Source organism: Fusarium venenatum (genome assembly GCF_020744135.1).
Source record: "Fusarium venenatum strain MPI-CAGE-CH-0201 chromosome Unknown EDB82scaffold_4, whole genome shotgun sequence".
NCBI classification, from domain to species: domain Eukaryota; kingdom Fungi; phylum Ascomycota; class Sordariomycetes; order Hypocreales; family Nectriaceae; genus Fusarium; species Fusarium venenatum.
Genome location: NW_027072132.1, coordinates 1,558,686 through 1,585,181, shown reverse-complemented (window position 1 = coordinate 1,585,181; position 26,496 = coordinate 1,558,686). Strand labels below are relative to the sequence as shown.

Sequence of the window (26,496 nt, the reverse complement as noted above, 5' to 3'; positions counted from 1 at the left end):
CCTAGACTGGTTTACGGAGCAGAGTCCAGATATCTCAAGCGGGAAGGTATAAATTCTACTTGCCTGCCGCTTGCTTATACGTGCACGAGAGGTTGTTCCTTCCTACATCATATATATGTATGTCTCACCATGCAACTGCATGAGATTCTGCCTGCCTATGAACATCTCTCATTGACTACAAGCTTAGTCGTCTCTTCCAATTATTTGAAGTCTTGGTACCTACTAGGTAGGTACACTGTAGATTGATTGTTCTTTCCATCCTCTCTATGCTGGTGTTTATCTCCTCGAAATGACCCTTGACCAGACCAGTACACCAAGTTTACACCATTCCTCAATTCAAGCCCGGCCAGGAGTGAAGCTGCGATACGCTAACAGGGTATAAGTAAACCGACAAATTTGATTGCAGTACCGTCACTCGGAAGTTCCGAACTCCTTCCTATGAATGCCGATCAAGCTTGTAACAGTATCCACGGTACTGCTACCAACTATGAAGGAACCATCAGCGTATCGGAAAAGCTGGCTGCTGTTAGCATAAGGGATGAAATGAGTACGCCAGTTTATGTCATTTAGATCAAACTTCTTAGACTGCTTATTTTTGTATCCTAAAGCTTAGAGGCCAACTTATCTAATACCCTGATGGGAACTAACATATTGACGCCATGTTCACCAATGTATCACTTTCTTGGATCTTCGTCCGATATTACGCCCCTGGCAGGTCTCCCTGGCGCCAATCCTGTCCATTCATATGTCACTTGATTATAAAAGCATTGTTGTGCAGCATCTTCCATTTACTCTCTATCTCTGCTGTAAATAATAGCGGTATGCCATTTGGCACGATACATTTGCAAACCTCGTTTCTTTGCTCGATCTCAAACACAAAGCACGGAAACCATGGATCCAATAAAATGGGGTGATTTGATACTCACCGAAGGTATTGTTGCTCAAAGATGTGCTAGGCAAGTGTGATGTATGGCGAGTAAGTTTCAAACGATGATGGAGCTATAAGGGGGGTTTCGGCGAACTCGCGGCATCAATGCATGCTGCAATCGGACTCACACAGATGAAGAAAATACACACAAAGTAACTGTTCCAAGGCAGAACCAAGAGTGACTTTTCATGGACCTTCTTTGTTTGATGCATAACAAAGTGACGTCAAAAAGAAGTAAGTGGTCCCTTGAGCTGCAGTACCGGCTTAGCCGCAATGGAAATCGGAATCATTGGGGGCACGCCGGATAATTCTATAGAGTCAATAACGCCATTGAGTAGGGCTACCATTATCGTGAGTTTTCAATGGCAAGCGATCCCCAACGATGATAGATTATTGGTTGTGACTTTGGCCCAGCGACCAAGTTTTTCTGCCCCGGTCATCCAAATTATTGTTGCGCGAATGGACCCCTAAGACCTTATGTAAGCCATGTTGGGCTTGGTGATGCCAACATACCGTGGAGTATAGCTGGCAGCGTTATTGTATATGGCCTACATAACTGTGATTTGGATGGAGGATGGTAAGAAGATGGCTTGTCTTGAATTTTCAGTATTATCCTAATCCTGTAAAGTATCTTGTGTAAATGCTTTCAAAAATTGAACATTTTATATGAACAGGTTATTAATATGACTGTGAAGACTGTTAGTTGGGAGATGCTAGGGAAGAGTGATTCTGGTACTGGTGTTGGAACAAGAGTAATCTAATGCGGTTCACAGTCGGTATCTAGAATACTATTTCCTCAGTAAAGATCCATGACAAGTATAGATAAGATAAAAGGACCGTTTGAGAATGGGAAAAGTATCTGGTCCCTTTGCCTTGTTGATTCACGCCTGGAACAAAAATCGGGCGTAAGTACCCAGAGAGAATAATCCATAGTGCATATCTACCTAGATATGCTCTTTCAAAAAGACGAATTTAACCAGCAACCAAGGTATCAGACATGTCAAAGTGTTACATTTAAATCCCTTTGGAAAGTCTGCAACATTAAGGGTCCTGTTGGCATGGAACAGACTAGAGCAGCATGTTTAATCCGATAATGAAACATGTTGTCTAGAGCACCAGTAACCATAAACCAGCCAGCAGGGGTCAGCCGAGACCATTTCTCACTAGCGGTAGCTTGAAAAGTGGTCTTGTCCTCGACCCAACTTTGTTCAAGTCAAAGGGCCACGTATCCTCAGATGTAAAAAGAGGGGCTCTGCGATGAGACCTGGAGAGTGTCGTGCATAACACCAACAGGCCCTGTAGAAACAAGAACATACTAAGCAACCATGCAGTTTAGTTATTCGTATCTGTCAAAGCCGAGTACGAATTAGAGAAGAGTCTAGAGCGAGGCTGATCTCTGGGCCACTCCTATTATTTTGCTGGCATTGGATATTTGCAATTCGAGCTTAGTGGGGGCTAGATCGACAGTCGTTGAGGGGGAATGACTGGCTGCCCTGAAGCTGTACCTGCGTATTGTGTACTGGTTTGTGTGATTGGTTACCAATTGTAGAACAATAATTTCTTGATCAAACCTTGAGAAAATTATACACAATTAGATCAAGATCAGTTGTTTCTATCATGTTCGATGCAGTCTAAAGAGAGTTGAAAATGGCTGTAAAATGGCTGATGTGTCCCGTCCTGCTCCGAGACATGTCAAGCTCTACCGCTATTAGCCCCTATCAACGTTGAAAAGAACACCTCGAAACTACCGGGATAGTGTCAATCTTGGTGAGTCTAGGGGGTTGAGTTCAGGGTCACCAACCAATCAAAATTTCTGGAGATGGCTCTGGACCCTATTTTTTACACCGCCCCTCCTCTCGAACTTGGGCCAGAGCTCCCTCCCTTTCTGGGCCCCTCCAGCTGCCCCACGAAATGCTCGTCCTTCTTAAAAAATAAACCCGCCAACATCAACTTCTCTCCCTCTTCTCTTCATCATCTCATAGCTTCTGATAGCCATTGGGATCTGTCGTCATCATGGCAGAGAAATCAGGCGTAACCGGCCTCGACTTCGAGTTCGTTAAAACTCCCGCCTTTCCCAAGCCTGACTTTGACAAGCTTGAGGATGTTGGTGTTCCTACTACCAGGGTAAGTCTTGATATCATCCACCCACGATACGATTGCTGTCCTCTTCGTGCCTTGTCCGCAAAATATCATCTAATAATCAACTTTACAGTACCCTGCCATCAAGAACGCTCCCCTTCCCGCCGATGGCTCTGGTGCCGACACATTCAACAACTATGTCCTCATCTCCATCCTGACCATCGTCCCCTGGTGGTTCAGCTGGAAGGTCGGCGGTGGCTTCAAGACCACTCTGTTCTTCGCCCTCATCATCGATCTTCCCATGCTCGCTGTCTGGTGGTTGACCATTTCCGCCATCAGCCCTCGCAAGAATGAGAAGGTTCGCCTTCCTAACCGTGGTGTCGAGCACTACCTTGAATTCAAGAAGGAGGCCGACCGCGCCAAGTACCGTGGCACCAACAAAATTCCCATGGAGACTTTCTACGAAATGTACTTTGACGGCGATGTTGACTTCAAGGGTGACTGCCTTGAGGTCATGGAACAGCGCCACGACTGGGTCAGCTTCCGCTTCACTATTGGCCTTATCAAGTTCTTCCTGTTTGGCATGATGCCCGAGGTTATTATGCACACTCGTTCTCAGGGTATGTATTCTATCCGACCAAAAATCGATCAAAGTAACTAATATTTGCCAGACGAGGAGCAGGTCCGCGACCACTACGACCGTGGTGATGATTTCTACGGTTGGTTCCTTGGCCCACGCATGATTTACACTTCTGGTATTATCTCCGACATCAACCGCGAGGAGACCCTTGAGGAACTCCAGGACAACAAGCTCACTGTTGTTTGCGAGAAGATTGGTCTCACCAAGGGCGACACCATGCTCGACATTGGCTGTGGTTGGGGTACTCTTGCCCGCTTCGCTAGCGAGCAGTATGGTGCCAACGTCACTGGTGTCACTCTCGGCCGTAACCAGACCGCTTGGGGCAACAGCAGCATGCGCAAGGTTGGTATCCCTGAGGAGCAGAGCCGAATTGTCTGCAAGGACTACCGAGATATTCCCGTTCCCGTGGGTGGCTACAAGAAGATCACCAGTCTTGAGATGTCTGAGCACGTTGGTATCCGTCACTTCTCCAGCTTCCTTAAGCAGGTTCACGACATGCTTGATGACGATGGTGTTTTCTTCCTCCAGTACGCTGGTATCCGCAAGGCTTGGCAGTACGAGGATTTGACCTGGGGCCTCTTCATGAACAAGTACATCTTCCCTGGTGCTGACGCTTCTACTCCTCTCGGCTGGGTTGTCGACAAGCTCGAGGGTACCGGTTTCGAGATCAAGCACATTGATACTATTGGTGTTCACTACTCTGCCACTCTCTGGAGATGGTACCGCAACTGGATGGACAACAGGGACAAGGTCGAGGCCAAGTACGGCAAACGCTGGTTCCGCATCTGGGAGTTCTTCCTTGCCTACTCCACCATTATCTCCCGCCAGGGCAGTGCTACTTGCTTCCAAATCACTCTCGTCAAGAACATCAACTCTACTCACCGTATTGATGGTGTTGAGACCCAGTTCAACCTTCACGGCGCTCTTGACAACTGCCGTGCTGACCTCCAGTCTTGGGCCGCCAAGAACAACGTCAAGACTCCCTCTGAGCTTCTGTAAAGTTTTGGCTGAGTGTCTAACGCCAATTGGGATTTTCCTGAGCCGTGCCCGAAAAAGTATAGCTTTAAAAGGATGCCTCCTAATGAGAGGCCAACATTGTGATTAGTCACACAATTGACAACCAGGGCGAAAATGATAACTTGATTCATCTCCGGCATGTTTAACCCGGAATGCGCCCCCTGTCCGATGAACTCGGTCGAGGCTGGCCTAGACGCAACGGGCAAGTTTCATAGTTCATGATAGATGCGTAACAGCAGCCTTGGGGGCAAGAAATAGACATGGAATATTATATAGATGTCTTGCAAGGAAAGGGATGAATTTAAAAGTTTGTTCATTATCTTGACTGTGTCATGATGTTTAATCTGTAAAATGTGATAATTAACTACTGAGCGTGGGCCATGATAGCTTGGGTGGCTTGCATATCATGACAACCAGCGACCGAGACTCGTGACCCGTAAATACACAGTCCAATCAGCCAAACACCATTTATTCATTCAGCCCAATCATTCTTGTGTAGGTCAGTTTGCACATATCTTGACATGATACAGATACAGCACGCCGAAAATAAACCAATTTGATCTCATCATTTGAGTCTCAGCATTCAAATTGCCATTGACAGATTTTGCGTCTTCAACTTCCCCACTTCAACACATCAACGATTCAATTCATTACAAGGACCGCCAAACAACTCCAAACAGACCAAGATACAAATATTCTCCCATTTCTGCGCAGGCAATTGATCTTCATCATGAGGTTAATGTCATCGTTCATCCGCCAGTCTGGCTTACATCTACAGAGACGATACAGTACAAAGACACACTCAACCATCATTTCAGCTCTCAAAGCCCATCCTCCCAAGATAATACCAGATTATCTAACGCCTATGCCCTCCCATCTTCTTACCACCACTATTAACGACCTTCTCTACAATTCTCACACATCGCCGAAAATATCCTCACCTCCTCAAAATCTTCCTCAAGGTCACCACCTCGTCTACTTTCCTATTCAGTTGCCTCCCTCACGGCTCATTCCCGATGGTGCGGATCCTGATCACTCTCCTGGTTCGCCATATACTCGGCGTGTTTGGGCGGGTGGCGAGGTTACGTTTAGAGGAGAGGGGATGAAGCTTGATGCCAGGCCAGTGATCTGTAGGGAGAAGATAGAGGATGTTAACTTGAAAGGCAAGGAGGGTGAGGAGAAAGTATATGTTGATATATGGAGAAGATACGGGACTGGCCATAAAGCAGAGGGGAGAGAAGAGTGGGATATTGAAGAGAGGAGGACATTGGTATTCATGAAGGAAGAGAAAGAATCTGCCTCTTCACCTGCACGTCTTCTCAAATGTAAGTTTGTATCTACTCCGTCCAAAAAGCATTACTGACATGACATGCTAGATCCCCACCCACCCACTTATTCCATATCTCTCACCCCATCACCGATACATCTATTTCACTTCTCAGCGCTCTCCTTCAACGCGCATTCGATTCACTTCGACCCTCAATTCGCACGAGAAGTAGACGGCCATCGCTCACTTCTCGTCCATGGCCCGTTTACTCTCGCACTGATGCTCCGCGTTCTCAACGACCAGATTGGCTCTAGCGCATCTGTTCACAAGTTTAACTACAGAAACTATGCGCCGCTCTACGTTAACGAGGGCATGAGTATCAATGTCCGCAGAGTATCAAAAGACGAAGGAGTGGAGGGACGATGGGATGTTTGGATCGAGGGACCAGAAGGAGGAATGGCTGTCAAAGGAACAGCGGATGTTGTCAGCAAATAAGACGTTCAAAATGATGATGTATTGTATATAGTATGGTTGTATACTAGAAAATGCCGACGTGTTACAATAAATGTCTAGCCAGAAAGGCCCGGCGAAACGCCTGTCATACCCCAATGCCAAAGAATTTGCCTCCCTTTTTTCTAATTTGATAAATAGTGCCAGCAGTAAAATGAAAGACAGAGCTCTCACATCTGCACACGTATCATACACATAATTCCCTTGAATCATACAGACTAATCAGCCCATCCAAAGACCTCGCCAAGAGACATTGCGTTGCTTCGTAAGCCCGTCATGGTCACCAAGATGATCACCAAGTCAAGTACAAGAAGAACAGTGCTGGAAAGCATGAAACGAGGGCTGAACACACGGTAGAGCATCAAGTGGCGACGGAGCCAGCCAGCCCAGCTCATAGTGGCCAGGGCTTCAACGGCGTAATAGATGATGAAAACGCCAATGCTGCGGGTAGCAGTCTCCATCACTCCCTTTTGCTTAGGGCCGACCTTCCACAGAGCCAGAAGTGGCACAGATGCAGCGGCGATGATCTGACCAGCGAAGCTGTTGAGAACCACAACGATGGGTGTCCAGGGGTAGCGGATGGTGAAGAGAGGGATGAAAGCGCTATCCCATTGGATGCTGGACAGAACAGCCTGATGTCCCGTCTTGAAGTAGTAGAAGTTTCCAAGGATGGCGAGCATCACAGGGCCAATGGGGTTTGTCTTGAGCTCGTTGAGATCCAGAAGCTCAGCTAGTGTGAGGATCTGCCAGAACATGAGAGCCAGAGCACCGCCTCCCATAGGCTTTGAAAGGAGGAAACAGGCCAGGAGAATATTAAGAGGCAACAGAAGGTAGCGAGCACCGATGGCGTTGCCGTATCCGATGATAGTAACAACAGGTCGGCCGCCAGCTCCAGCAGATTGAAGGATGGACACACAAGGCGGGGCCCAGACAAACACGGTGCTTCCAGCAACAAAAGCCAGAGCGAGAACGATTTGAGCCAAGTAAACACCAACGGTCTTTAAGGCTCCATCGCCAAATCGTCCCTCAAGCCAGCCTCCATTGTCAGCGGCGTCAATAACCCAGTACAAAGCAGAGAGAAACAAGCCTCCGCGGATAGCCAAGCCGATCCACGTAGGGGCAATACCCTCGTATGATCGGCTTGTAACAAGGAAAGACTTGATGATAGCGGGAAGGACAAGGCAGACAACAAAGGGAATGAGCAGTTGCCATGTCGCAGAGGTGGAGGAAGTCGAGGAAGCGTAGTAGGTGGAAGTGCAGTAGGGCATCTGCTCCTCGCGGCAGAGCTTTGAGTAAGAGGCGATACGGCCGAGAACAACAAAGGCAACAGAGTGGTAGATACCCAAGTATCTCTCGCGTCGAGATTCGATTCGGAAAGCGGAGACAGCACTGGCGATACCGAAAGTGGTAATGAAAAAGAGAAGGATAGAGTCTTCCCAGATAGTGTATGAGTTGGATGCAAATCCAATAGACTGGCTAACAGTGAAGACCACAGCCATCCAACCCCAGAAGGTTGAGGGCAAAACGTTGAGAATGGTCTTGCCTGCCTCGTGAAGGGATGAGCTGAGGCCAGCCATGAAAAGTACCGCAACGAGTGCAACAAGGCCCTCGATGGGATGTTGACGGTACATGCCAACTGCAGTGAGAACAGAAACGGTGAACAAGATCTTGGGGTCCCAGAGACCCTTGAGCACGCTCTTGTGAATATTATCCTCAACCTCGGGGTCGTTCTCTTTGAAAGACAGGAGTTCGAGCTTCTTCTCCGCGTAGTCGAGCTCTGCGTCGTTCATGATAACGTACTCATCTTCTTCATCACGAGATGAGTACATGATAAGCAGGACAAGGCCGAAACCAAAGACCACGATGCCCATGACCATACGGGGAACGTCGAAGCGAGCCCAAAGGTCTTTACAAACAGATAGCGTGGTCTCTTGGAATTTAGAAAAGGCAGCATAGGCATCACGGTCGTTCTTGGCGATAGCAAGGGCAGCTTGCCAGAGGGCAGCAGGAGACTCAGTTCCCTCGCTCTGGACAAGACCCCGAGCTTTGTGGTAAGCTGCTTGGTATCTCTCAATACCAGCTGAAGCAACTCGCGAAACGGCAGCAAGGTTACGCCAGTCGTTGCCCTTGACACCAGAAAAGGCCTCCTCAATGGGTCCTCCCAAGTTGTTGAACGGGATGGGGATACCCAGAAGGAGAGCGAGGGTAGGAACAAGATCGATCTGGTTAACCGGTCGAATCTTGGCGTTGGCCGGAGGAATAGCAAAGTCGCGAGAAGTTCTTCCAAAGAAGGGCTTCTTGGAATACATCCAGAGAGCAGCCTCAACCTCATCGTCGCTCTCGCCACCGTGATCTCCCTTGCTGTCCATGCCGTGGTCTCCCATGACGACCAGAAGAGTCTTGTCATCTATGCTCTCAACCATCTTGCGAATGAAATCGTCCATCTGGCGAAGCTTCGCGCCCATGGCAGGGTGATCAGGTCCGTATCGATGACCTGCGTGATCGACTCCAAGACAGTGTCCAATAAGAAAATCCCAATCGCCCTTTCGCTCCGGCTTCAACAACGGGAAGATGTTGTCCATTACACCATTGTCAACAGTGTGAAGGTCCCAGACGTTGAAGCTGTCGTAAGCTTTGCTAATGTTGGGCTCAAAGTAACCCGGGAAGAGAGACCACCATGTATCATCGCCAATGTGAGCAATCTTCTTGCCAGCGTCCTTCAGCTGCATCAACAGGTTATCCTCGTCGATAGCGGAGCCACCGAAGCTGCTTCCAACATCGACAAAGGTAGGCAACGTTCCTGTCGTAAGACCCTTGAGTCGTTGCATTGTAGCAGTGGGTGGATCCGCAATGAATGGTCGAAGGAAGGCATTCTGAGGGGACTTGACGGCGGTCTCGTAAAGGTAGGGGAAGGCATTGTGGAAATGCTGGGCCTGCGCCGGATCCTCAGGAACAGTAAAGTCGTAGCGAAGCGCGTCGATAAGAACGACAACAGCTCGGTCAAACGATTTAGGGTGCCAGCAACCGCGATCGACATTCAACAAGCCCTTGGTGTTCTCAATTGGAGGTATAGTACAGTTCGACTTGTCCTCCAACACCAATCGCGTCAGCAGAAAACCGCCTGTAAAGAGCCAGATTCCGAGCGCGTGGATAGCAAGTATAACGACCCAGAATCCAACAGCCCATCGCCAACGCTTCTCGTTTGTCTTGCGTCTTCTCTGGTCAAGCGCCTCGCGTCGTTGCTCTAGAACCTCAACGTTCTCATCAGCGGATGGGAGTCCGAATTTGGCATTGGCGGTTTGCTGAGCAGCTCGGGCGCGCTCAGCTTTAGCCCATTGCTCCGCGATCTTTTGATGCTCGGTCTGTGGAGGCTGTTGCTGAGCCTTGGGTTTTGCTTTTGGCTTTGGCGCCATCTTGATGGATTGTTGAAGTCAGGGATCGCTATCGCAGTAGAATTGAGGCCTACTGAAAGGCCATTGGTTTACAAGAGGGTGGCTATATGGATTATACAAAGGAAGGGAATGAAGAGAAAGGAATGAAGATTAAATATTGACAGTGGCCTCTGCTCTGAGGGGACATGAATCTTTGGTTGTTAGAACAGCTGTCGCCGACTCTGGTGGGTTACGTAGTGGAGCTGGCATGGAGGAGAGTGGAGTCGTTGGAATTGGACTTCTGGAAGGGAGCTTTAGCTAAGTGCAGGCACGATATAAGCCAATAATTTTAGTTAATTAGGTCACTTTAAGGAGATGTCAACATAATCACATACATACATATATATTCGATCTATCTGAAAGAAACGCAATTCTGAATTCATTATCGTCAATCCTATGTGGATCTCTTCGTACTCTAGTTATAAGAAAAATGCCATATACTATTTACCATTCTTAAATCAATCAATCAATCAATCAGTTCGTCGTTCGTTTATCGACATCAGTACCGTCCTTCAACAAGTCTATCTGCAAACAAGCATTGAAAACGACGTGACATGATGTGGCGTTACTAAATTTGCAAAGTTCCCTCCAGAACGCCGTTCATGCTAGGATTCTTTTCCACGATGCAACATTTTTGTCCTTCACCAGCCGTCTACCAGTTAGTGTGGCGTTGGCTGGTAAACTTTCTTCCAACCGCTCCCAGCTCAATCAAACATGTCGACATTGGCAGGGGCATCTGTGGTTTGTCCGCTAGCACGTCTTCTCTCTTGTCGTCTTCGGTTTCGTCGGTCCTCTGCAGCGGCAGATCCCTCGCCTGGCGCAATAGAAGGCCCGGGAGCAGAAGTTCTCACTGAAGGAGTAATGCAACTCCAAGTACCGTGACTCTCAGCCAGACTGGAGACTGTCTGGTTGAATTGTGCCGAGGTGCCTATTGATGGCGCTGGTGCCGGTTGTCCAGAATAATATGCTGAATCTTTGCCTCGTCGTTTCTGTTTCGCAAAGGTAGGGTTAGGAGGGGCTAAAGAAGCTATATCGTCATTTTCTTCTGCTCTTCGCTCAGCAGCCGACTCGGTCCGCTTGTGACTGGAGTCTCTTCGATACCGGCGACCTTTCGTGGGGGATTCGAGTCCGGAAAGGCTACTGGCAGAGTCTCTTCGGCCACGGGCTGCCTTTGCTTCTTCTTCCGTAAGTCTTCGGAGGGTCACGTTCTTGTTCTTGTCATCGTGGACTTTCATCTTCACGCTAACACTGGCGGGTGACGCATAGCGCTCGTAACGGGAGCCATCCTCACTGGGGGCGGATTTGTGGCGAGATCGCTGGACACGGGATCCGGGTGATAGACCTGAGGCAGTAGTTTCAGTAGGGGCCATTGGTGCTAGGATGCCGCGAGGGTCCGGGGGCATCGCGGGCATCGAGACATGCTCACTATTTCGTCTTGAATGGTTTCCTGCGCGACCGGCTGGTACAACGGTTGAATCCAGGGGTTCAGTAGGGGAGACGTAGTTGCCTCGAGCAGGCCGGGGCTCGATAGTTGATTCGGACATTTCGGAGGACAGGATCGTGTCAGTAGGAGGGTAACCCGTTTGGCGACGTTGAACTGGTCGGCGATCGCCTCGTCGGCCAGGAGAGTCGTATCCGTCCGCGGAAAACCTAGAGAGTGAGGTGCCGGATCTTAGGTCCTCTTCATCACGCAAACGCTGATCTTCCTTTGCTGCTTTCCTGTCCGCCATCTTCTTCGTAAACCAACCGAAACCTAGACCTCCCAGTAGACCCTTGGCAAAACCACCACCAGACTTCTCAGGCGGTGGGCGCCGAGACGGACTGACATAGGATGAATAATCCGACTCTTCGAAAACACTGCGTCGAGAGTTTGGCCCATATCGTTTGCTTCGAGGGGTGACGGATGGCGGAGGCGAGCTCAGGGCAGTTTCGGTGCCATCAGCAGCGCTCCTCATCTGCGACATTACAGGTGGCGGTCCACGACTTCCAGGATCTCTATTGCGGTCAGGCGTAGTGGTGCTAGTCAAATCAGTTCTAGTAACGTCGCTCATGCTGGGAGCGCTGCGGGTTGCACGGTGACGCCTGGGAGTTTCGGTCGACACAGCAGAATACTCGGAATAATCTTCGTCTTGGGGTCGTTGTTTCTTAGATAAGAACTTTCCAAGTCCCAGACCACCCAAGAACTTTGCGAAGCCGCCTCCTCCGCCACCTGCGTTGTCCTTTCCGGTAACGTCAGAGTACTTTTCGCCGGTATATCCAGTGAGGTAGCTAGCTGAACCATTCCTAGAAGCCACGACTTCTGGTCTCTGGCTACGATCAAGAGAAGGAGATCGGCTGCGGACTCGACTGCCGTTGTCTAGGTTCCGGTTCTTGTTCCGTCCTCGAGCCAAAGCCGCCAATCCACCAAGAGCAGCGAGAGGACCCAGCCACTTAGCCTTGCTCTTTGGAGGCTCCGACTTGTATTCAGAGAACAACTCGGACTCAGTTAGTCGAGTTCGGGTATCCTCTGTTGGTGCCAGCTCGGAGCGCATCTCTGAACGGACTTCCGATCGTGCTCCATCCATATAGTAGTCCCGCTGGTTGGCAGACCGCCAGCTCAGGATGAAATACAGAATAACCAGGATAAACATCCAAACAGCGTACATGATAAACAGGTAGAGAGGCGATCCATACAAAGTGAGACCAAGAGGGATCTGTGCCATTCCCAGGAGGGCGATTGACCGACCGATCCATTGGTGAATCATGATGCGCAAAGATCGAGCCTTGGTAATCCTGCGTACAATCCAACCACCGAGTACCTGGACCAGGAAGAGGGTGAATATCGCAACACCGATTCCATGATGCGGGTTAGTCAAACTTCTTTCCGGGCCAACTGCAAAGTAGCCCAGAATGAATACGGGTACCAAGAGCAAGACAGAGAAGACGTTAAGTTGGGCATGATACTTAATGGCCCAGCCGGGACGTCGTGAGTAGAATCTTGCAGTCATGACCGAGAAAGGTATGAGGAAAAGGAAGACGATAACACCCAAAAGACCGTGTGCTAAGACAAGGCCATGATACTGGGTAAGTGTCGAGAATCGATTTCCCATGCCTGTGACTCAGTGTTAGTCGGATCCTGTGCACAAAACTACGATTTGGGTTGAATACCATTGTAGCGGGTAGTCTCGAAGTTGGTGCCCTGCAAATTGGGCAATAAAAAAGTATTCTTGTCAAAATCCCACGTCCCATCTCCAACAACCTGAGTGTTTGAATCATAACTGACTGCACCAGGTGCAGAGAATTCGCCTGCTGCCGGCGCCATGATGGCGACGACAATGAGAAAGGTTCTGTTTCAGATTGGGTCGATGTATTTCGTGCGATCAAGTAGTGGACGTCTGTAGGGTCTGGATATGGATCGTGTCTCGAGATCGGAATGCGGAAAGATGCGTGGGCTATCTACTGTTGGTGTTTTCGCAAGTTGCGTATAGGTCAAGAAGCGGATGACGATGTCTTAGGCTATGGAGCCTGTCAGAAACATATTGCTCGTGCTATCTTAATGGTCGTAAAATCGTTAAAGCAGACAGAGCAAAGAGAAAAAGACAAAAATGGCTAGAGAGTCCGTCAAGTCTGTAGAACGGAAGATGGAGACACAAACCAAGCCAAGCTTGAATGAAGACTTGGAATTTGAGACTTGGGACTTGGGGACTTGGAAAGATGGTTCGCCCTTCCCGTCACCGTTGGTTGCTAGGCGTGGTTGGTGGGGAAACCGCGGGACTAGGGGACTAGCCAGCGCATCCATCATACGCCGTAGCGTAGCGTACAGCGATCCAGTGAGTGGGCAGAACAAGACCTTGGACCTGCCAGGTTAGGCACTTTTCATGGTAAATGTGGGGTCTGTATACGTATTGGATCTTGCTACTGGTGGTGGTCAGCGGTGTAGATTCTGACTCTAAGCTATGAACCATTCTTTCATGAGCTATCCAACACAATGCATTGTATTAGAGATCAATTAGCTTTGAAAACGGGCAGCCAAAACGATCAACTAGACAACCTTGGGCTACACAACATGATCTTAAAAAAATCCAAGCCTGACGCAAAAAGTGTGCATATCGTACTAAAGAATGACTCGTCCCGTCCCTCACCGTATCTATGATCAAACCCACATGGTATATTTTTGAAACCTGACATAAACGAACGCTTCGGCTACGAATCGAGTTGACGTGTTAAGTCAGCCTTTGCATCTATATCGCTCAGGTCAGGTCAGGCCAAGTCAGGCAAGGTCAGGGGACTTGTCGATCTGTGCGTTGTCCCAACCTCTTGTCTTCCTCTGTCGGGCCCAGTTGCCGTATGATCCGTATCGTCTGTACCTGAGAGATGTAACCCAGTTGTCATGATTTGTGAATAATTCTGTTACGCAAAGACCATCAAGCTGAGATAGAATAGTAGGGTCTAACCGCAGTTTCCCCAGAGACGATCGGTTATCCCGATATTGTAGTCATAGTGTCGCTACCAGCTTTGTACCAAGATCCATCATATGCAGGTACATCGATCGCTTCTTATTAGTGTCTAATGCATCTTCTAGAATACAAGACATGACTCTGTATGCAGTGTGCGGGTAAGTTGGTTGGACTTGCTTTTTACCATGCAAATGTAATAGTATTAAATAAATAATAATATTGATAATACATGAATTAAGTAACAAGGCCTCTCACTTCCTCAACATAAGAACCAGCCACGCTGCAATCCTATATCCAGCAATGATGGAAATCATGATGCCCACGTTTCTACCCAAATGACCACTAGAATAACCATATTGATTCAGCACAGCTTGTCCATCAATCTCACACTGATCCGCCAAAGGAGATCGGTACATGCATTGGCATCCATCGCCACAGCTATACACGCGCTTCGAAAACTCATTCACCATCATGCCTTCAAAGACATACTTCTGATAATCCCAATAGTGGAACACGTACTTGTAAAAGACGTTTAGAATCGTTGGGGGCACCATGAACCCACCGACAGACATCCACAAACCGTTTGCGAAAGCCACCAGTGCAAGCGAGATGACAAAGCTTGGGAACAACGACGTCATGAAAACGACGAGCGACTCGGCTGCCAACAGGTCAAGGAACAGCCACATGACCCATGTAAAAAACGCCGTTGCCGTGGGCTGAAAGTTGGAGAGCCAGTATGAGATAACCGAAAACAGAGCCGATATGATGAAGAGATACGGTATACCGATCAAGAAGTTGGACAAGATCAGTTCGGTAGCACCGTACAGACCGTTGTGGTGCTCTTTGACGTACTGCAGTCGGTCTTCGATAAATGCAGGGACATAAGCCACAGCCATGAAGCTCATAAAGGCTGAGCCAAAGAAGATGGCATTGATGAATGGTTGGATAGACTCTTGTTCTGGATCTAATCTCAGCCAAACAGTGCCCATCATGATTGCCAAGCCCAAGTACATGGCTAGGCGAATACCATAAGCGACAACATCTCGATAGCTCTTAATAAAGCTTCGGTGTAGCAAAGTCAACGTGAGGCTCGGCATGCTGGGCCTCTTCTCGATAGTCTCAACACTCCAATCGCCACCTGAAGATTCGGCAGTCTTGATTGCATCACTGACTTGGCTCGCCTGTTGCGAAGCCACCCAAGAATCCTGCAGCGATCCAAGGTTGCGCGATGCTTCGCCCCTATTTTGAGCAAAATCAATGTTGACCAGTTCAAGGAGATGCTCTGCTGGGTTGACGTATTGAGGCAGTGGAGCTTCAACTTGGGCGTAATAGGCAGCGACACTGCTTACAGGGCCAAAGTAATGTGTCTTTCCACCTGAGAGGAGAAGCAGTTTATCAAACATGTTAAAGGTCGAAGTTGAAGGTTGATGAATAGAGCAAATGACAATGAGATTGTTGCGTTTCGCTACTACGCGAAGATACTTGACCACCTCTAGACTAGCAGCCGAGTCAAGACCACTTGTAGGTTCGTCAAGGAAAAGAAGCTTAGGGCTAGTGATCAGTTGACTCGCAACGCCTACACGGCGCTTCTGGCCGCCTGAAATGCCCTTGCGGATGGGGGTGCCGATGAGAGTGTTGGCTTGTTCGACCAGGCCAAAAGATTCGAGAAGGTTGTCTATACGAACATTACGTTCCTTTTTAGACAGAGAGCTATCACAAGTTAGATGATACCATTTACGTAATTGACTTCAAAACACTTACCTTGAACTGGCGAGTCGTGATGAGAACTCGAGTGTTTCTCGAACAGTCAACGATCCAATGAGAGCATCTTCCTGCTCAACAAAGCACGATACTTCTCGAAACTCTGCAAGTGATAAGTGCTTGCCGTTGACAAGTACTTGTTCTTCGACATTGCTCGCATTTGTCGGACGGCGTGCTAACACGTTGAGAAGCGTTGTCTTGCCACAGCCAGAAGGTCCCATGAGGGCGCATATCTCGCCGGCTTCAACAATACCTTGAACATTATCAACAATCGCCTTTGGCTGCTTGGTCTCTCTATCCTTGACAGTTACGGTGACGTTGCTCCAGGTAAAGTTTTTAATTGTCGTGTTGATGAGATGCTTCTCCGCAACTGGACGTTGTTCAGAGTCCATGCTGTGTTCTGAGCCTTTTAGTGCCATGATGGTATGATTGAATGATTAAATGATATCAAAGGAGTAATTAACACATTATACATTTAGGGAATTTCACTTCTTAAATCCGATGAATTCGTTATTTTATTATTATTGAAGTGAGACAAAGATGACATGCGTCTCAGCCGCCGGCGTCTTGAATATTGCCCGTGTCATCTACGGGCTGCCCGCTACCTCAGCCCAAATTTAGCTAAAGGTCAAATCAGCGAATATTACCTATAATTTGTGATACGTCACTCAGCCACAAATCTTTTCGGCCCGCAGTGCGTTGGGGTGGATGTGAAGTATCCAATGCAGTCTTCATTCCATGCAGCTACCATTCACTCTTTTACACCAACTATTTTGCCAAGGCTCGACTAGTGCAATTGCCCTTCAAAATTAGTCAAATTCAAAGATACAAGTTTCTAGTCGTCGTGTAATACAATGTTGTGATAGTGATGAGTTGGAAGTATGCGATTCCTCTGAGCACCAGTTTGTGGACATGGTAATATCCACGTCATCTTATTTACATCGGCGTCTATTCAGCTCCGACCAAGACCGGTAAGGAATTGCCGAATCCATCTAAACTTTGAAGCACTCTTCCTTAATTGGTTACCGCTGACTTGGTGTAAGATACAGGGCTGAGTTTAGACAAGCGTCCCTTCGGACCCTCGGGGACTAGAAAAGTACGTATTGGAGCTATCTTGACAACACGTGAAAATTAATAATTGCAAATACAATCAAGGGACTTTGATAAGCCACAAGTCTCATCGCTCATTATGGAAGGCTGCAGTATGTCTGTCTAACTATTGTAGGTTTGGTATCCGTTTACTGGCCCAGCATGCCAGGCATACTCGATATAGTCTCAAACTCTTGCATAATAGCCTCATCCTCGGCAATTATATTCATTGCCGCTTCGTGATTAATACCATACCAAACCTGAGGCATCAGTTGCTTCTGTTTCTTCCCTTGGTAGACGTCCTGCGCCATACTTTTCGCTGAGCGGCCTTCTCGTTCAGCAGCGCTCCATATTGGAGCCATTTTTAAGAAAGCAGTGTTGTTAAGTCGAATAAACCGATGTACTCTGCTGTAGCCGTCTTCATGTGGTGCAAGGGGCAGAGCCCATTTGGTAAGGTGTATTGTGGAGGACATCCGTACCACGTAGCTGAGGAAGTGTGTATGTGAAAGAAGTGAGACGCGATGGGTAAGAAGTTTGCTGATTTCTGCGGCGGAATATATCGTGTACTTTGTATGGGCGTCGAGGTTGTCGTTCGAGCCATGTATAGTGCTTGGGTCAGCCAATTGGCTTGACGACAAGTTCAACTGCGAGTACGGTTGGTGAAGCAGAATCGACGTGGTGTGGGCTATCATATACGCCTGGAACATCATTTCGTCCAATCTGCCACTCTGGTATAACCCGTCCTTTTTTGACTGGGGGAGACTGCGACGCCAGTCTGTGAGTAATGTCTCGATACGGCCGAGGCTTTCATCGTCGGGTCCAGTGGCAGGGCCACTCCTCAAGAGCTTGCCGAGGATCTGAGCGGATTTAACTCGATATGTGAACGATGAGAACTCACGGTTCAGACCATAGAAACTACTATCGTCCACATCTTCGAGGTACGCAGGCTGTGGAATGTCCTTGACAGGTTAGTCAGTCAAGGTATAACAGTTGAACAGAAAAAATGAGACTCACCTCCGAGAGGTATTGGTATTCCTCACAGGGAAGCGCTACGTCAGAAACAAAGTCGAATAGCGGAAAGTTTGTCTTCTTGTGAATCCCAGCAATCAGGCCGTCGATTACAAAAAGCTCCCACCAAGTTCGTCGCCAACTCTCTTCCATTACTGCTATCCCGCGCCCGTGTATATTTGCAAAGGATATTGTGTTGAGGCCTATCTCAATGGCAATTGTCTCAACCTCGGACAGTATTTCTCGAGCCTTTTCTTGCAGGCCCTGTCCGTCGAGACAAATTAGGAGAAGCAACAAGGCTTGAACCAGAAAGCCGTCTTTGCGACGATCATGCTTGTAGATTAATTGATGGGCTTCCTGGAAGAGTTGGCCCCGATGTGGACATGCAGGTATATACAGCGAACCTATCCAGCGCATTGCAGCGACTACAGGTTCCAAAGCTGTCTCATGCCTAATGCTGAGAAGAGCTTCCTTTGGCAATACAAAGGGATGAGCAGCATGAAAGTAATTGTAGAAATAGTCGATACAGCGTTCGGCAAAAGTAGGTATTGCGATTTGTGTAGGAATGGATTCGTGGTGTTGGTTGGCGAAAAGGTTGAATATGTCGTTAGATGGATCTGGAGTGCCGTATGGTTGAAAGAAAGATGCGTCGGTCTCCATGCTACTGCTCGTGGCTAGAGCAGGATCAAGGAATGGAGTTGACAATGGCGAGCTCCACATGTCATCGCCCATGTAAGGGGTCCAGAAGGCAGAATCCGTGCCCAGAGCAGGAGACTGTGATGATACTGGAAACGGAGAGTGAGTTGATCGAAGCGACATGGGGCCATCGCCACTTCGACTTGGTGCTCGAGATTGACCGGGTGATGAACTAGGACGTTTCGTGACTTTCTGGGTGGTGTTCCGTCGAGGGCCTTTGTAACCACGTCTTGAGGCAACATAAACACAATCAGAGCCAGAAGTGAGACAACGAGAGCATGGGTTCACTCCGTCACATTTTAGGTGCTTGCTTCGCTAATGAGAAGGTTTTGTTAGCACCATGGCAAAGGGACCTAATGAGATAAGAGGAAACTTACACAGGCTAGGCAAGCAGCTGGGACAGAAGTGACACTGAGGCGACCTGCTTCAGTCGCCGCCGATATCGAGCCACAGGGTGAAGTCCTTCCGTCAGTTGTGAAGGCGGTAGAGCTAGGGGAATTTGAGTTGGAAGATAACTCTTCAGGCCCTGAGAGCGCATCCTCTCTGCTATTCAGAATGGTCTGCTGGAAAGCATTCAATGAGCTCATAGTAGGCGATTTCCAGCTGTGATGGGCCTTCTTGTTCGTGTAAGAGTATGGAGTATAAGGGAGTGGAGAGTAGAAAGACAGAGGGGAAGAGGAGGAAGCATGAGGTCGTGAAGTGTTAGTACTCATATCGAAAGATATAGACCTTGTGGAGACTGATGAAAGTGGCTTTTTTATCTAAATAAAATAGACGATTCCAAGTTTAGAATATAAGCCGGTGAGTGAGTTGAGACTTTGTAACGCAGGGCGTGAGTGACAGCACCGGCACTTGGGAGAGTAAACTGCTTACTGTATTAATGATGCTATGTTTAAACAGCTAAATTCGCTAGTTGAATAACCATCTAATAATACTAGCAGCATTTTGGCAGGAGAAGAGAATGTTCCAGGATGATCCATTTATTATGTATTCTCTTGGCTTTCCAGAAAATAAGGCACGGCAGTCGAGTGCCATGGGGGATGGAGCAGCCCTCCATCCATCCATCCACATGCCCTGCAAGGCAACGCAATAATACACCCCTGGTCAGTAGCCTAGCTCTCTAACAACCTGGCCACTCAGTGGACGTAGGCTCTGTGCGATACGTACATTAATGAAGCCTGATGATAAGTTAGGTATGTGGTCCAGTATCTCTTTTAGGAATCCCGTTTACTGTGAACCAAACATGGATCTTACAAGGTCCCAACTTCAGCCCTAACTAGCGGGAAACAGGGGTTAGTTAATTTCCATACCACCCGTATTTAGCGTAGAGCCTGAGCTCATGGCAATCTGGGGTGGTTGAAGACTGGGCTGAATTCTTGGCTACGTACTCCAAATCCCCCATACATACAACTTGATTGTTTTTCTAAGGTACTCATGCAGAGGGTCATCACGTGAATCAAACGGTACCGGTATGGCGTCGGTCATCGCCGTAGCTCTGCGTGTTGACAGGGGTTGATACAGAAAACACCACCGACTGCCATTCGCAGTGAAACCTTCGTCCTGGCCAATGAGCTGTCACAAAATGGCGGTAGAGACTCTCTTTCCTGCATCACACAAATCGTCTAGCCTTGTGAGGCAACTTTGAGGCTAGTCAAGTCTCAATTCTATTACAAGGACATGAGGGGTGTTTATATTCAGTGAATTACTCGTTGATATCTTGGTAAAAACACACATAGACAGACTTGAAGCTATTCTCGGTGCGGGCGTTAAAGGACTACAGTCTAAAGGATAGTCTCATGGCACTTCAGATCGTGGTCCGGTAGTCAAAATCCGGTCCAAGCGCATGGTAAAGCATTGCTCCTAGTGTACCGAGACACTGGAGACATATCAGTTCCGATTATTTCCTAACGTCTTGGTATGTATGACAGATGTTTAAAGAGTCTTAGCGCTGAAAGTGACACTGCCTTTGTGCCACGGTCGGCCGCTCGTCGAGGATCAATGGTCGGCCGCTTGTTGGAGATCAACTAACAAGTACCTTGTCGCACGTATCAAGACACGACCTGAGCTTAGAAGCTGAAGTTCCTTGACAGGCCCAAGCTTCTGCCAAGTCTTTTCTAGTCGAATAAGCCACCGGCATGTTGTATCGTGGGTAAAAAAACGGTTGTGATGAAAGAACTCGCTTGCATGCATGCCGGCAAGGCAATGCCACACAACTCAATTCGAGCCACTTTTCTAGCATATCCTGACTCGTTCTGAGCCAATACTTGAAATACAAATACATGAAAAGGGTAATTGCGGCCCGCAGAGCGTGTGGCATGCCCTCAGCCTTGACAGCTCGGCGGGCAACGTACCCGGTCGTCTGGGATGGCTTACTGAGCGAGAATGAAGGCTGATTACCGTCATGGTTTACCCACCTTTCTGAATAGGTTAGCGTTGCGCAAGAATTGGGGATGCTTCTTTTTTCATGATACCGAACTTTGGATCTTCAAAGCTCGCTCAACATGCAAGCCTTTGAATTATCAACTCTGTTACAAGAATAATGCTATGCAACTTGGCGGTCTGGCTAACAATTTCTGGTTTTGCTTTTGTTGATGAGGCCAGAAATGAATAGTAATTACAATTTCTAATCAGTGGGGTTTCTATTATCAGTACCTAGGAGTTGCTACTTACAGTATTTCCGTACCATGTTATCACCCCGCATGATATTATTTCAGCCATCTCTTCATTGTAGCTAGTCTGAAACTGATAGCTCTACCTGACCACAACGGCGTTCTCTCGGCTTTGCTTGCGCCTCGTTCAGCTGCACAGCCTCCCGCTTCGTCTTTGCTCCGGGGCAAGATCTGAGAATAAGCTGCAGTTGAGAGCAGGCCAAGCCGTAATGGATCCAATATCACTTGCCGGCTTGGCGCTAGGAGTTGCTTCCATCAGCTTGCAAGTCTATACGGGATGTATTCAAGGTACCTACCTAATTTCCCGCCCAGTCAATCATACTCAGCGTTGACCTTGCGTCAGGGATACAGCTTCTTATCACGGCTTTGGGTTATGAGGATGACTGCAAGTATCTCAATCTGCGCCTTAGGATGGAGCAGCAACGCCTGTTTTGCTGGAGTGAGGCATCCGGCCTTCTTGATCTAGATGCCAAGAATCAGGAAAAGGTCCTCAACTCCAACGTGTTCAATCTTCATCGTCAGACTGTAATCGATCTGCTTGTCCAGATTCAATGTCTGTTTAATGAGTTTACCGAGTATCAGAAGAAACACAACAACCTCTTTGTTGTGGCGGATAGGGATGGTGCTTTAGAGTCTCCAGAGAAAGATGCCAAGCTGTCAAACTATCCCATGACTGAGAAGAAAAGGAACTTTATCAAAAAGGCCATGTCTGAGCTCAAGAACAAGTCCTCTGATAATCTCACTAGACTGCGATGGAGTTCGTTTGACAAGCAAGGATTTGAGAAACTTCTGGCCAAGTTCTCACTACTTAATGACAACATGACAAATATCCTCGACCACTCATTGCAGGTCGAGATTCGCAACACTGTACAAGATACTAACCGTGGGGTCCTATTACTCCATCACAAGATCGCCGATCTGAGTCATCTCGTGTTAGCTCTCAAGTCCCAGCTTGACGCAAACTCTCCAGGGGGGGGCTCGCAGATGTCCAAGCGGGAGAGGGAGGCCAACGCTGACGCGTTAAGGCAGTTATCGAGACTTGCCAAGTTCAAAGCGTTCAACGAGACTATCGACCCAATGACAGAAAATCCTACAGTTATCGATGAAGCTGCTGCCAGGTTCCTGGACCTTGCCAAGCCTGGCCATCAACGGAACCTGTTCATTCCGCGATATCTCATCGAGTTGGATCCCGAGGTTGATGAATCAGAAGCCCCAAGATGCGAAGCATTAATGAAAACAGCCCTAGGTAAGAAAAAGGTTTGGATCGAGTGGAAGGACTATGACAACGCAGACACACAACCAGGTTCTCTCTCCAAAGCCGACATAATCGAGCGAGTCCGCAAATTGGCTGCTCTCTTGAATCACAGTCCAAAGCCAGAGGCTTTCTGCACACCTCACTGTCTTGGTTTCTTTGACAAGGCCGATCCAAGTGTCGCAGACGACGACGTTGACATTCTCGACCGCCGACTCGGTCTCATATTTGAACGTCCGTCCGACGACAACTTGCATGCGTCACTGCCGCCTGTGTCGCTTCGTGAGCTTCTCCAGGACCCCAGTATTCGCAAGCCGCGCGTCACAGAACGAGTTCACATTGCGCATGCCCTCAGCAACTGTCTTCTTTACCTCCACGCTGTCCAATGGCTACACAAAGGCCTCCGCGGTCATAATGTGTTGTTCTTTCGAGCACGCGACGGACGTGTTGATTATCGACAGCCGTTCCTTTCGGGCTTTGACTTCTCCCGCCCAGGTGGCTCGGAAGAGATGACTGATGCGCCGGGAGATGATGCAGAGCACGATCTGTACAGACACCCAAACGCCCAGTCAAATCGTAGACGGGACAGAGAGCGATCAAAGAAGAGCTTCGATATTTACAGTCTGGGCGTTATCCTGGTCGAACTGGCGCACTGGCAGCCTATTGAATATGTTTTGCGCATTGATATACGACGTGCGCGCGGACGGCCAGATATTGTGCGCGGCATTCGAGATGCTCTGTTGAAAGAGGATAGAGTTGCAGCGATCGGCGCTGATATGGGAGAGAGGTTTGAGAATGCGACAAGGAAATGCCTGGATGGTGGTGAAGAGCTGGGACTCAAAGAAGGCGATGACGAGACTCAAGATGAAGTCGCTGAGAAGTTATCAATGACATTTTATGAGGATGTGGTTAAGCGACTTGAAGAAGTTGTTGTCTAGAATAATTTGAAACTATGGAGTGGTCACTGAAGATGAACAAAAACAAAATATCCGTGGTATAGTCATTATTAGATATGAATAGAACGTAAATAGTTCGTTACATCATTAGCCAATGATTGTATATATCCCTTTGATAAATCCTCCTAATATTAATGCCTGAACGCCAGAGCTATACTCTATTCTCTCCGTGTTTGATCATGGAATCACATTAACAGCAGCAGTCTAGGCATTCAAAGCAACATAGACCAGCGCAAATGCCACAGCAGATAGCCTTGGGGTGTTAGTTATTTGCTAGTAGAGGTTTGAGGAGTTGGTTATTCTTACACCGCCGTCGCCATTCTTGCCTCCTCGCATGCTCAGTTCAGGTTGTTCCATGGTCATGGGTTGAATCGGTCGCTATTAGAAGTCAGTTAGTAAATACTCAAATCGCCGTTCAAACTCATATTTGGGCTGATAGAAAATGAGATGTTTGAAAGAATCCGGTCAAGCCGGAGGTTAATGGTTCCACCTACCGGCTGTTCGGTGCTAGTTCGTTCAGCAGCAAACGCTACGGGGGCCGGCTCACGGGGCATTTGCATTTGGGAGGAAGTTGAAGCAGGCATCTTGAAGTTTTTGTATAACAATTGTGCGGATAGGGATTGGATAGTTCAATAGTGTGAGATGTGAAGAGAAAAAGGTTGAAAAAGAAAGGCAAGAATCAGGCTTGAACAAAGAGCGCGACAATGTTGTTATAAACTCTCTCCAGGATGGTAGGCAATGGTTACATTACCAGGTCCAAGGTTCTAGATTAACGGCCCGGTACAGGCGCCTTGGGCACTGAAAATAGTTACTCACTGATCAATAAGTGATCCTTCTCGGCACATGAACGCATCTGCCAGTCATTAGACCAGGACTCTCTAGTGCCGTGACCTCCGAGTGAGGTCAGCTGGAACCCACATGGGATATCGAGTCAATTACAGTACAGAATAGAACCACAATCTTCTACGGCAGGGTAGCGTAGCAGTAGTTTGCCTAATTCGGAAACTGTCGACATCATGTTGTGAAAAGAATGATTTGAGATGTACTACCTAGAAACATAATAAGATCATCTCAAAGTCAAGTACTGCAAAAGTACTGGGCTTTCTCTTTGCCGTTTGTGGCTGCTGATGGGAACAAACTCTGTCTCTTTTAGTACAGACGGGACGCCCGATGTCGCGGGCTAAAATGAGCCTGAAAAGGCATAAAAGGACTGAGAAGAAAACATCAGATCAGTCCATGGAAACAATGACGTAGTTTTGACGAACCATTTGAGTGGTTGCAGGTTGACCCCTGCTCACGAACCAGTGGAGGGCTTCCCGGGATAAGTCTAAACACAGCCTCTTATTTCCTCTAAGCTCGAGTCTACTGTAATGTAATGTTACAGCACATGTATTCTAGAAGGTCCTTATCGAACCATTTTCTTGGTTTTCCCGTCGGGTCTTTATTTACAAAGATCTGCAATCACACATTTTACTAAGAATAGATACATTGGTCGGCCGAGTCTTTGGTTGGTGTTGGCTTATTTTTGCAGCAGACGAACGAGTATAATGGTGGAACAACATCTGTGTAATTGAGATGTGCCACTTCAAATAGGTCGAAGCTGAGGCGTTGGCAAATAGAAGATGTACTGACTTGAGCTGAAATCAACATCCAGCAGGAATGACGACTTTAAGCTCAAGTCTAGCTGAGGTTCGTAACCTCGTTACAGGTTCCTACAAGACTGGACATGAAACTAGAATATATCAGAGATCTGACACTTCTCTATTAGAGGATTTTTACGCTAAAACAATTCCATATCGTTAATCTCAAACTTACAACCACACATAGTTGGGAGAACAGAACCGTCTCCATGATATATTCATGATGCAGGGTAGATGGAATGCCGAGCATAGGCAGACTTACAACAGAACAGGTACTGCCGAACAAAATAACGAATAAAATGAGAGCACCCTGGACTCGAAGCTGAAAATTATCCTCTATTGTTACCCTACTATTTACTTTATGCAAATGTCTATTCGTTCCTTTCTGGACCTCTTTGCGCTATTTATCAGTGGACTACCTACGTGTCAAGGGCCCATCCTGCAGAGAGCCGCATTCTCGGCAACTCCCTATTCGCTACTGGAGTGAAATGTCAAATGTCGAGGTCGAAAGTTGATGCATGCAGAAAATTAAAGTACTCCGTTGAACAACACATCATTGACCCGCTTGTCCGCTGTAGTGATGTGTAAAGACGAAACGAAACTTTATCAGTCAGGTCAGGTGGATGAAACATCGGTCTAGCATACCAGCCATAACATTATCCGTCACAAAACTTGACCAACCTAAACCATTGTCAGATCCAAGACATTGACCAAATTGAAAGTCACGCTCCAAGTACAGCCACGTGCTGCTTTGATATAAAAGACAAAAGTAACTGTAGTACACAGATAGTTCATCCGTTTACATTACTTTATAAAAAAATATTTACCGATAATTCTCCGCCTCGTCGAAACACTCATTGGATGAATGGAATGCTCACCAACAGTGGAGTGCTCGATCCGGGGAGGCTAAGCCCAAGCCACTGAGCAGCGAACCTATGGACCTAACTCCAGTACTGTAGATTACCTACCTGGGTATGATAGGCAGGTCAGGCCTGCAACCTCCAACATCTTGCCAAGGGGCCATGTGTTTTTGCATCAACTCGACCATGCGCCCGCTTTGAATTGATCTATTGCTTGATTGTGTGTGCTTGATCCAGATGACTTGAATCTTCAGCTT

General features: G+C 47.8%; 8 protein-coding genes across 8 annotated transcripts; 3 read left to right on the top strand and 5 right to left on the bottom strand.

Annotated features, from left to right (window-relative positions):
* Positions 1–2,815: 2,815 nt before the first annotated feature.
* On the top strand, positions 2,816–5,022 carry EDB82DRAFT_451497 (S-adenosyl-L-methionine-dependent methyltransferase). Its single transcript, XM_025737346.2, has 3 exons — positions 2,816–3,052; positions 3,141–3,627; positions 3,679–5,022. The coding sequence occupies exons 1-3, from the start codon at positions 2,942–2,944 to the stop codon at positions 4,644–4,646; spliced, it is 1,566 nt and encodes a 521-aa protein (XP_025592216.1). The 5' UTR covers positions 2,816–2,941; the 3' UTR covers positions 4,647–5,022.
* EDB82DRAFT_512296 (uncharacterized protein) lies at positions 5,002–6,444 on the top strand. Its single transcript, XM_025737345.2, has 2 exons — positions 5,002–5,989; positions 6,041–6,444. Exons 1-2 carry the CDS (start codon positions 5,395–5,397, stop codon positions 6,424–6,426), a joined length of 981 nt encoding a protein of 326 aa, XP_025592215.1. The 5' UTR covers positions 5,002–5,394; the 3' UTR covers positions 6,427–6,444.
* On the bottom strand, positions 6,445–10,071 carry EDB82DRAFT_512294 (uncharacterized protein). Its single transcript, XM_025737344.2, has one exon. The coding sequence runs from the start codon at positions 9,852–9,854 to the stop codon at positions 6,660–6,662; it is 3,195 nt and encodes a 1,064-aa protein (XP_025592214.2). The 5' UTR covers positions 9,855–10,071; the 3' UTR covers positions 6,445–6,659.
* A 151-nt stretch (positions 10,072–10,222) lies between these two features.
* On the bottom strand, positions 10,223–13,545 carry EDB82DRAFT_295264 (uncharacterized protein). The gene is made up of 2 exons (XM_025737343.2): positions 13,020–13,545; positions 10,223–12,963 (listed from the first exon to the last, which is right to left on the bottom strand). The coding sequence occupies exons 1-2, from the start codon at positions 13,171–13,173 to the stop codon at positions 10,577–10,579; spliced, it is 2,541 nt and encodes an 846-aa protein (XP_025592213.1). The 5' UTR covers positions 13,174–13,545; the 3' UTR covers positions 10,223–10,576.
* Positions 13,546–14,444: 899 nt separating this feature from the next.
* Positions 14,445–16,581, bottom strand: EDB82DRAFT_512289 (P-loop containing nucleoside triphosphate hydrolase protein). The gene is made up of 2 exons (XM_025737341.2): positions 16,070–16,581; positions 14,445–16,018 (listed from the first exon to the last, which is right to left on the bottom strand). Exons 1-2 carry the CDS (start codon positions 16,486–16,488, stop codon positions 14,560–14,562), a joined length of 1,878 nt encoding a protein of 625 aa, XP_025592212.1. The 5' UTR covers positions 16,489–16,581; the 3' UTR covers positions 14,445–14,559.
* Positions 16,582–17,223: 642 nt separating this feature from the next.
* EDB82DRAFT_512287 (uncharacterized protein) lies at positions 17,224–19,854 on the bottom strand. The gene is made up of 3 exons (XM_025737340.2): positions 19,240–19,854; positions 18,173–19,177; positions 17,224–18,117 (listed from the first exon to the last, which is right to left on the bottom strand). The coding sequence occupies exons 1-3, from the start codon at positions 19,573–19,575 to the stop codon at positions 17,308–17,310; spliced, it is 2,151 nt and encodes a 716-aa protein (XP_025592211.1). The 5' UTR covers positions 19,576–19,854; the 3' UTR covers positions 17,224–17,307.
* A 1,511-nt stretch (positions 19,855–21,365) lies between these two features.
* EDB82DRAFT_512284 (prion-inhibition and propagation-domain-containing protein) lies at positions 21,366–23,760 on the top strand. The gene is made up of 2 exons (XM_025737338.2): positions 21,366–21,819; positions 21,875–23,760. Exons 1-2 carry the CDS (start codon positions 21,741–21,743, stop codon positions 23,719–23,721), a joined length of 1,926 nt encoding a protein of 641 aa, XP_025592209.1. The 5' UTR covers positions 21,366–21,740; the 3' UTR covers positions 23,722–23,760.
* A 65-nt stretch (positions 23,761–23,825) lies between these two features.
* EDB82DRAFT_295018 (uncharacterized protein) lies at positions 23,826–24,764 on the bottom strand. The gene is made up of 4 exons (XM_025737337.2): positions 24,679–24,764; positions 24,234–24,630; positions 24,046–24,117; positions 23,826–23,992 (listed from the first exon to the last, which is right to left on the bottom strand). Exons 2-4 carry the CDS (start codon positions 24,321–24,323, stop codon positions 23,930–23,932), a joined length of 225 nt encoding a protein of 74 aa, XP_025592208.1. The 5' UTR covers positions 24,324–24,630; positions 24,679–24,764; the 3' UTR covers positions 23,826–23,929.
* Between the last annotated feature and the right edge of the window lie 1,732 nt (positions 24,765–26,496).

Coding starts and splice junctions, on each gene's coding strand:
- EDB82DRAFT_512284 (XM_025737338.2), top strand. CDS start 21,741: ATGGATCCAATATCACTTGCCGGCTTGGCGCTAGGAGTTGCTTCCATC. Junction 21,820..21,874: donor CTATACGGGATGTATTCAAG/GTACCTACCTAA, acceptor ACCTTGCGTCAG/GGATACAGCTTCTTATCACG.
- EDB82DRAFT_512294 (XM_025737344.2), bottom strand. CDS start 9,854: ATGGCGCCAAAGCCAAAAGCAAAACCCAAGGCTCAGCAACAGCCTCCA.
- EDB82DRAFT_295264 (XM_025737343.2), bottom strand. CDS start 13,173: ATGGCGCCGGCAGCAGGCGAATTCTCTGCACCTGGTGCAGTCAGTTAT. Junction 12,964..13,019: donor CGAGACTACCCGCTACAATG/GTATTCAACCCA, acceptor ACTGAGTCACAG/GCATGGGAAATCGATTCTCG.
- EDB82DRAFT_512287 (XM_025737340.2), bottom strand. CDS start 19,575: ATGAGTACTAACACTTCACGACCTCATGCTTCCTCCTCTTCCCCTCTG. Junction 19,178..19,239: donor CAGCTGCTTGCCTAGCCTGT/GTAAGTTTCCTC, acceptor CCTTCTCATTAG/CGAAGCAAGCACCTAAAATG. Junction 18,118..18,172: donor AATACCAATACCTCTCGGAG/GTGAGTCTCATT, acceptor TAACCTGTCAAG/GACATTCCACAGCCTGCGTA.
- EDB82DRAFT_512289 (XM_025737341.2), bottom strand. CDS start 16,488: ATGGCACTAAAAGGCTCAGAACACAGCATGGACTCTGAACAACGTCCA. Junction 16,019..16,069: donor TCACGACTCGCCAGTTCAAG/GTAAGTGTTTTG, acceptor AACTTGTGATAG/CTCTCTGTCTAAAAAGGAAC.
- EDB82DRAFT_512296 (XM_025737345.2), top strand. CDS start 5,395: ATGAGGTTAATGTCATCGTTCATCCGCCAGTCTGGCTTACATCTACAG. Junction 5,990..6,040: donor ACCTGCACGTCTTCTCAAAT/GTAAGTTTGTAT, acceptor ATGACATGCTAG/ATCCCCACCCACCCACTTAT.
- EDB82DRAFT_295018 (XM_025737337.2), bottom strand. CDS start 24,323: ATGCCTGCTTCAACTTCCTCCCAAATGCAAATGCCCCGTGAGCCGGCC. Junction 24,118..24,233: donor GAACTAGCACCGAACAGCCG/GTAGGTGGAACC, acceptor GACTTCTAATAG/CGACCGATTCAACCCATGAC. Junction 23,993..24,045: donor GCAAGAATGGCGACGGCGGT/GTAAGAATAACC, acceptor TAACACCCCAAG/GCTATCTGCTGTGGCATTTG.
- EDB82DRAFT_451497 (XM_025737346.2), top strand. CDS start 2,942: ATGGCAGAGAAATCAGGCGTAACCGGCCTCGACTTCGAGTTCGTTAAA. Junction 3,053..3,140: donor TTGGTGTTCCTACTACCAGG/GTAAGTCTTGAT, acceptor TCAACTTTACAG/TACCCTGCCATCAAGAACGC. Junction 3,628..3,678: donor TATGCACACTCGTTCTCAGG/GTATGTATTCTA, acceptor AATATTTGCCAG/ACGAGGAGCAGGTCCGCGAC.